The 8,748-nt window shown below is 43.1% G+C and overlaps 1 protein-coding gene across 3 annotated transcripts in view; it reads right to left on the bottom strand.

Moving 5' to 3' along the window:
- Positions 1–222: 222 nt before the first annotated feature.
- Positions 223–8,748, bottom strand: part of CHN2 (chimerin 2) — a 320,147-nt gene continuing 311,621 nt past the window's right edge. For all 3 annotated transcript variants that reach the window (XM_033193754.1, XM_033193755.1, XM_033193756.1), the window contains 3 exons: positions 7,811–7,948; positions 5,477–5,582; positions 223–1,999 (listed from right to left, as the gene is read on the bottom strand). In XM_033193754.1, the coding sequence (XP_033049645.1) occupies positions 1,828–1,999; positions 5,477–5,582; positions 7,811–7,948 (416 nt within the window). In that variant the 3' untranslated portion in view covers positions 223–1,827. The remainder of the gene's footprint in view (positions 2,000–5,476; positions 5,583–7,810; positions 7,949–8,748) is intronic.

Here is an 8,748-nt window from a genome sequence, read left to right as displayed (position 1 = left end):
TCCATGCAGTGGGGCTTACAGAAAGTGAATGTGGAGCCTCAGAGCCTTAATCTTGAAGCAGGCTCTCCAGAAGGAAGCTTGCAGAAGGAGTGGGGACTCAACGGGATGCTGTTTTCTCATTGTGTTTCAGTGATGACTGAAAATCTGTTGCCAACAACTATCTGGAAACAACGTTTTGACGATCCACCACCCCACCCCTCCAAACCACTTTCTTGCACATACTCCAGAATAATAGACAGAAGAATTTAATACATGTGATGCTTTGCCTTCCATTTACACTATCATAAATTACAAAGTATTGTTCACTTCACAAAATAAAACCATTTCCAGATAATTTTTTGACAGTATCAAGAAGTACATAAACTACAACAAACAAAGCTGTACAGTTGGGAGGAGGGATAATAGCAGGGAAGAGGTCAAACCATTCTGACCTCCGTGTGCCAATGGAGTCCATCTGCATAGCCCTTGGGACTGTTCAGGTCAACAGTCACACGGTGATGCTCCACGTAACACAGTCATTCTCTTCTGCTCACTCCAAAGCAAGATTGGTGAGTTTACACAAATCATCTCAATCAAAGGAAAAGACATTGTAGTTGGATTTTGTAAAAATCTAGATTTACAGTTTTTGATGTTTTAAATATTTCACCTATGTTACAAAATATAGAAATCTTGGTGTGAAAGGCTCATGCTAAGATAAATATAACCAAGAGAATGGAACTACAGTAATAAAATCAAATGATCCACACAGAGCTACTTTTGTCAAGGAGGAACAAATATTTGGTAAAAACCAACCTTATTCTCACTTTTAAAAATAGGTTTCTAGAACAAAAATGAAAAACATTGACAATTATTCTGCAGATTCGCTTTTCACCAATACAGAAATGTGGCAAAAATACAATTTGATATTAACAGATGAATTCAGAGGGCTTGGCCGGGAAGAAAAGAGGGAAAGTGCTAACTTTTTACACAGACCAGATACATCCAGTGTTCTCAAATAATTTCAGGTAAAATGACCGCATTCTGTATCTTCTGGGATACACACTCATGATACGAAAAGACTATGATCAATTCCAAAGCATACTTTGGGAATTCACAAAATTTGTATGAAAGGAAAATTTGTGGACATTTCAGACCATCCTACAATTGCTATAAATATATGCCATACAATAGAAGAATGCCAGTGCTTAAGAGCAAAAACTTCAAAAGCAAGAACACAAGGGGCCGGTGAAATTTCATTGAAAAGCACTGAGGAGGACAGAGGTATGTCGAGATAATACTGCATTCGTGGTCAGCTTTTTCAGGGTGTCACAGCAAAATGAGGGACAAGGTACACAGGGTAATAACCAATGCACTGCATTGAGTTCTATTTGCTAAAAATAACATTCTTGTGGCTAAAATATGTTTTATGATATAGGTTTCATTTAACATTGAACAGAACTGTCTTCTTTTTGTAAGTGGAAAATGTATAACTGTATCAAGTACCTTTATGAATTAAGTTCCCTTTTATTACCAATAAGACTGAAATTTAAAGGTCTACATTGTTTTTAATAAATTAAAGATGTATTAATCACTCTTCCAGCAAACCAGACATACACAGGAGGCACAGCAAAAGACCCAAGGCGAGGGGGCTTCCCTCACCTTCACCTTGTTCTCACGTGGAGGTGGCGCATGTCTATGAGACACAGTACCCCACTCAGCGATCCTCTGCGGTCCAGCAAATTCTAGCACTTGTTTGGAAAACAAATCAAGTGGTAAGAAAAGTTTTTATTCCTTTAGCTTTGTCAACTTGGATGGGGCTGAGGCCATTCAACTCATTTCCCTGATGGATTAGAATAAAACGTCTTCGTTTTCTATTAAAATCTGCACAATCAGCTTTTGGTACCGCATATCATGCAGGGTGGTAAGGGTGCTGTCCTCAGGGGGCCTCATCAGAGTGGGCCCAAACACGATCCCCAGATTTTCTGCATTCATGAAATTGTCTTTTTCATTCATAGTAACCCTGCAAAACATACAGAACAGAGACATTATGGAGACTTGAGGATTGATTTTATGTATTGATTATGTATGTAAGTGCCAAGAACATCTCTGGTTCAGGAAATTGCAAGAAAAAATTGGGAATCAGAATAGCAGAAAGGTTTTTTTTTTTTTTTTGAGACAGAGTCTTGCTCTGTCGCCCAGGCTGGAGTGCAGTGGCTGGATCTCGGCTCACTGCAAGCTCCGCCTCCCAGGTTCACGCCATTCTCCTGCCTCAGCCTCCCGAGCAGCTGGGACTACAGGCGCCCGCCACCATGCCCGGCTAATTTTTTTGTATTTTTTAGTAGAGACGGGGTTTCACCGTGTTAGCCAGGATGGTCTCGATCTCCTGACCTCGTGATCCGCCCGTCTCAGCCTCCCAAAGTGCTGGGATTACAGGCTTGAGCCACCGCGCCCGGCCAGAAAGGTATTTTTGAAGGGTAATTTACCGATTTTTTGTTTTAAATTGTTGGCATTGCCTTCGCCAGTGGAAATGAACTATATATGTGAATCTGGCAGGAACACAATTTTTTAAATTAGAAAATTAGTCCTCCTTATTAAGTAAATATGGAACTATCATTTAAGGAATACTGGTTTGTAGGGGCAGCAGATTCTGAGGCTGGCCTATGGTCCTTTCAGAGGCCTCATACGGAAGGCTTTTTTTTCCTCTCTTGTGGCTTCCTGCTGGTCTGTATGCTGGAGAGTGGGAAGGGAAGGGCAGGATCCCTGTCTGCTGGGAGGACTGGTGCCAGAGGAGAAAGGTTATGTGTAGAATGGGCTGTCATGAATGTAGGAAGAACCAGGCTGTTATCTTGGGGCGGGGGAATGGCTGGAATGTGGCCAAACTGGAAGGCAGTTGGACATTATTTCTAGTTCCCACAGGATGAGGTCTACGGCAGTTGAAATTAAAAATCATCATTTTGACATCCAGATAAGAACTGCAGAGCCTTTAAGAATAAAATTCAAACAGCAAAGTTGGTTTAATATCTTCCTCATGGAATAAAATTACAATCTCCCAGAGTTACGTTTTCACAAATTTAAGTTTCAGAATGTTCCTAATAGATGTAAAAGGGAGTGGGTTATCCAAAAAAGAGCAAAATACAATTAAAATGTGTTTAGGTTGTGCATAGAAAGCCATCCCTTTCTGTCTATTTCCTTATAACTCATTAGGATTAGCCATTGAATATTATTTTAAGGTCAACCCAGTTTGTGTCATGTACATGCCACAAAGCTAAGAGGAAGGTTGGAAAGAGGACATTTCTCACCATCAAAGTGCTCACAGCTTCCTCTTAAGTCAGGCACTACGCCTGACCAAACAAGATGGCTAGCAAACCCACTATGATAAAGATACAGTATTATTGGCATTTAAGGTTCAGCTGAAAGGTGTCAGCATTTTTTCTGGTAGTGGTACTGTGCCTTCCAAATTGTAACTGGATATTGATCACAATAAATATTTTATAGCTGATTGAAAGCCAGATGTGACACCCATCGTTAATAATCTAAAAATTACTTGTACTCCTAAATTCAGTAAATTAATCAAAATGGGAATATTCTGAGCTAAATGTTACCATCACCTGTCACTGAATCTGAGCAACAATATTGTATGTCTTAAAAGGCAGAAAAATAAAACCTCAATACCTACTGTTTATACAGTCCTCAGTTTGCTTTTTTCACTTACTAAGTAGATCTGTGAACTGCTCAATGTAGACAATTTTTGGTTCAAAGAATGGGCTGCTGCCAAATGTCATTCAAAAACACAGAGGTACACAGATGTGCCCTGTGTATATGTGCACAATGTTGTAACACCAATTCATCAACCTCATTACACATGTGCAGTGAGAGAGAGAGAGACAAGGTTTAGGGAGAATAGTGTCACCAGAGGTTCTAGTGTCCCATAAACATCCAGATGTCTCCATCTCTGTCTCCCACACACTCACACAGACAGTTCTGTGTGTGGCAGGTACTCTCTGAGATGGACCTCAGTGATATGCCTCCTGGAATTCACACCCTGCATCCCTTCCCCTAAAGTATGGGCTGGACTTGATTTGCTTCTAACAGATAAAACATGGCAAAAGCAATAGGATGTCACTTCTGAGATTAGGTTACAAAAAGACTGTCTTTCATATTGGGTGTTCTTGCTTTCTGGTTCTGAGAGAAGCCAGTTGGCTTCTAGTAGATTTGCTAGAAATATCACTCCCACAAGTTTTAATTTAAACTGCCTATGGAGAAATGCACATGGCAAGAAACTGAGGGTTGACTTGAGCAAACAGTTGGTGAGGGAGTGAAGCCTTCAGTCCAACAGCCTTTAAGGAACTGAATCCTGCCAACAACCATGTGAGTGGGCTTGGAGATGGATGCTACCACCATCAAGCCTTCAGGAGTGAATTTTTTTTTTCTTGAGACAGAGTCTCATTCTGTTGCCCAGGATGGAGTGCAGTGGTGCAATCTTTGCTCACTGTAGCCTTTGTCTCCTGGGTTCAAGCAATTCTCCTGTCTCAGCCTCCTGAGTAGCTGGGATTACAGGCACATCAAGCCTTCAGATAAGACTGCAGCCTCATTACAGACCTTGAACTGGAGGCAGCCAGCTGATTCACACCAGGATTCCTGACCCTTGGAAACTATGAGATAATAAATGTTTACTGTTTTAAGCCACTAAGTTTTGGGAGAAGTTTGTTACTTAATGATATAGAACTCACACATCCAGAAAAATAAGAGATCAGGCTGGAAATGTGCTCTCCCAGGAGGTAGGCAGGCTCAGGAGCCTGGAAAGGGGCAAGCAACAGGGGGACGAACAGGACACAGAGTACAGGGCTTGTATCAGATGAAGATGCAGACGCAGAGGCAGAGTAGGTAAAGGCTGTGCATCAGCCTGCCTGGGATCCTGGCTACACCTCTTCAAATCAGCTATGTAACCTCCCCAAGTGTCAGCAATCTCACAAGTGACACGAGGCCCCTAATGGTGCCCCCCCCCCCGCAAGTGTTTTTTTTTTTTTTGAGACGGAGTCTTGCTCTGTCACCCAGGCTGGAGTGCAGTGGCACGATCTCGGCTCACTGCCAGCTCTGCCTCCTGGGTTCACGCCATTCTCCTGCCTCAGCCTCCCGGGTAGCTGGGACTACAGGCGCCCGCCACAGCGCCCGGCTAAGTTTTTGTATTTTTAGCAGAGACAGGGTTTCACCGTGTTAGCCAGGATGGTCTCGATCTCCTGACCTCGTGATCCGCCCACCTCGGCCTCCCAAAGTGCTGGGATTTACAGGCGTGAGCCACCGCAACGGTGCCCCTTTCATAGGCATGATACACTGAAAGTGCCTGGCGTGGCTCCTGGCACAGTGAAGCTCCAGCAGTTATGGCTGGGGCTGGAGGCTCGGTCCCCTCAGGGGGCTGGGGAGGAATGCTCTCCACTTTTCCTTATGCATTAATTGCTCTAGGGGCAGAGCAGGCTTTGTGCACGAGGCATGAGCTTACTTTTTGAGGTGGATCATTAGGTACCGGAGGGTTTCATAGTGGGCAGGAGGCAGCAGCATCAGCACTTCATGGACGGCTTCCAGCCTCTCATCTGCATTGGAGATTTCTGTGAAGTTCATGCATGATGGGTATTAGTTCAGAGGGTGGCATTCAAGTTTTTAGAGAAGTAACAAGAAGTTTTTGTTTTAGCCAGAAATGGGGGCAGGATTCTATTAAACTGATGCAATCCAAGCACTGTTTCACTTAATCAATTTGTTGGTGTCCTGTGTCATTCAGGAAAGAGTTTGAGGCTGAGCACCACATGCTTATTGAATGTCCTCTGGGTGGCCAGAGGCTGGACACTGTCCTTGCCCTCCATGAATCCGTAAGCCAGCAGAATGCATACAGTCAGGGAGCATATGTGCAGACTGTGCTTTGCTTTCTTCTGAACAGTAGATTTGCTAGAAATATCACTCCCACAAGTTTTAATTTAAACTGCACCACATACAGTACTATTCCCTTGAAGTTGTCTAATGAGTCTTTCTCTAGGAGACTTCTACAACCTAATATATTTTACAAGGCAAGGACATTGGCAATGAGCCACCCAACTCAGCCTGCACTCATGGCACTTCTCACTGTAGTGCTGGCATGCTTAACCCTGGTGCACAGCCCAGGTTAGGAAGTGGAGACTGGACATATTAACAATGGGAGGAAGAGTACATGCTTCTGGCTTTTGGGTCTCTGATAGGTACTGGCAGCTACTCAAAGAAAACCCTCCTGCTATTCCTCCTGGAGTAGAGGATGCTAGAACCTTCTTTGCCAGGACCACTAGGGCCCCGGAAGGAGGGAATAGTCTTACCGGGGTCAGGGCCTCAGCTCATCTGAAAAGTGCATCTCACACTGATCCCATCTCACACTGCCTTTGTGTCTCCCCATCAGGCATCTCATTACTATATTTAACAGCATATCTAAACTTTTCAACCTTTAAAGGTTTTTTTTTTTAATTTTTTATAACAACAACATCAACAAGCAAAAAACTTCCTCAAAGTGAGCTTGACTTCTATGTCATGTGTCTCAGCATCTGAATCTCCCTTTGGTCACTTTGGCCTCTTCCTGGGCAAAGTGTAGTCCCTTCCTCCAGACCTGCCCTCTTTTCACTCTCTTCTCTCTCCTACAGCAGTGGGCCCAAGTGCCAAACACGGAATGAGCAACCCTGGGCTGATGGAAGGCAAATCCTGATGTCCCATTCCTGGACGCATGAGCTCAGCTCTCCAAGCCTTGCTTTTCTTCTCTGTAAAATGGGATTATAAGATTTGCCATATGGGGTAAATGAGGGAATTAAACTAGAAGGCACTGGTGAGACGTTGTAGTATACTGCTTGACACAGTATACTCTGGCCTTCTGTTCATTTTGAACAGCATCAGTAGACAAAACTTGGTTGTGACTTTAACTGATTAGGAATGAAATTCTGCCTAACAGATAAAAGTAGTTAATCTAGACCAAGCTTGTCCAACCCGCAGCCTGTGGGCCGCACATGCCCAGGAAAGCTTTGAATATGGCCCAGCACAAATTTTTTTTTTTTTTTTTTGAGACGGAGTCTGGCTCTATCGCCCAGGCTGGAGTGCAGTGGCCGGATCTCAGCTCACTGCAAGCTCCGCCTCCTGGGTTTACGCCATTCTCCTGTCTCAGCCTCCCGAGTAGCTGGGACTACAGGCGCCCGCCATGTCGCCTGGCTAGTTTTTTGTATTTTTTAGTAGAGACGGGGTTTCACGGTGTTAGCCAGGATGGTCTCGATCTCCTGACCTCGTGATCCACCCGTCTCAGCCTCCCAAAGTGCTGGGATTACAGGCTTGAGCCACCGCGCCCGGCCTGCCCAGCACAAATTTGTAAACCTTAAAACATTATTAGATTTTAAACTAATTTATTTAAAAATTATTTAAAATTATCATTAAAGCTATCATTAATGTTAGTATATTTTCTTCTTCCAGTGTGGCCCAGGGAAGACAAAAGATTGGATCCGCATGATCTAGTCAGTCCTCACTGAAGATTTTTTTTTTCTCCGACAGAAATATTCATGCTTTCAACACGGAATGGGCCTGACTGTGTTGGTTCCCAGCATACAAGGAACGATGTGGACAGAACTGCCTGACACATACGTCAGTCCACAGAGTTCTTAGAACTGGTTCAAGTCAGCTGTTGAACTATGCCTGGTCATCTGTTTACCATTGTGCCCTCACTTGACAAGACAGGTACAAATGCAATAATTTAAATAGTTCTGAGTTTTAATTTTCTGAAGGTCAAAAGCATTGTACTTAAAAATTTCTTAAAAATAAAAAATTAATTTGAAGTACTTACTTGCTGCATCTATAAATTTGGAGTAGGTATCATATGTGATGACAGGGATGGGTAAGTCTCTGAAATACAGTTTAAGGGCTCCAGTGATGATGTTTATGTCTGGATAGACATTGGCAGATATATCGGCCTTTTCACCATCTGAAAAACAATCAGTGATCCAAGTCCTAATTAGGACCTTATTTCACCAAGGCATGTACAGAAAGAAAAAAAAAAAAATCCAATGGTGAATGCTCCCTGACAAGTCTCAGCTAACTCTTTTGGCTTCTAGTAACACTGAAGTGTAGGAGGCAACAGAAGGGAGTCTGGTGAGAGGGAGGTAGGCTCTGAGGGTTTGTGCAGGCAAACGGGTGATAAAACAAACTTCAAACAGTGCTTTGGGTCCCCGCCCCTGGTAATTTGCTAAACAGAAATTTAGCACAATAATTTGTATTATAGACACAAAGGTTCATAATAAAATGACAATCTAATCTGAAACAAGAGAACATCAAGAAGCTCTAATACATCTCCACCAGTGTTTTTTAGACTTGGATTTGGAAGTCACATTCACAAAATGATTGTTGAATAGTTTCAGTTCTTATTGTTTCTTTCAGGTTCACTGAAGGGGTTTGTTTATTTGTTTTTTTAACTTTATCCTTCCTCCCTGATCCCCTAGGAATTTAATCTGGGAAACTTTACCCTTTCCTCATGGATATGTGATGTTATATTTCTTATCATTCTTTTTTCTTTTTTTTTGTGTGTGAGACAGAGTCTCACTCTGTAGCCCAGGCTGGAGTGCAGTGGCGCAATCTTGGTTCACTGCAACCTCTGCCTCCTGGGTTCAAGCAATTCTCATGCCTCAGCCTCCTGAGTAGCTAGGATTACAGGCACGTGCCACCACGCCTGGCTAATTTTTGTATTTTTAGTAGAGGGGGGTGTTTCGCGACGTTGGCCAGGCTGGT

This window comes from Trachypithecus francoisi, unplaced genomic scaffold (genome assembly GCF_009764315.1).
Source record: "Trachypithecus francoisi isolate TF-2019V2 unplaced genomic scaffold, Tfra_2.0 Lachesis_group4, whole genome shotgun sequence".
Classification (NCBI taxonomy): Eukaryota; Metazoa; Chordata; class Mammalia; order Primates; family Cercopithecidae; genus Trachypithecus; species Trachypithecus francoisi.
The sequence above is the reverse complement of the archived record's forward strand: the minus strand, read 5'-3'. Positions and strand labels throughout refer to the sequence as shown.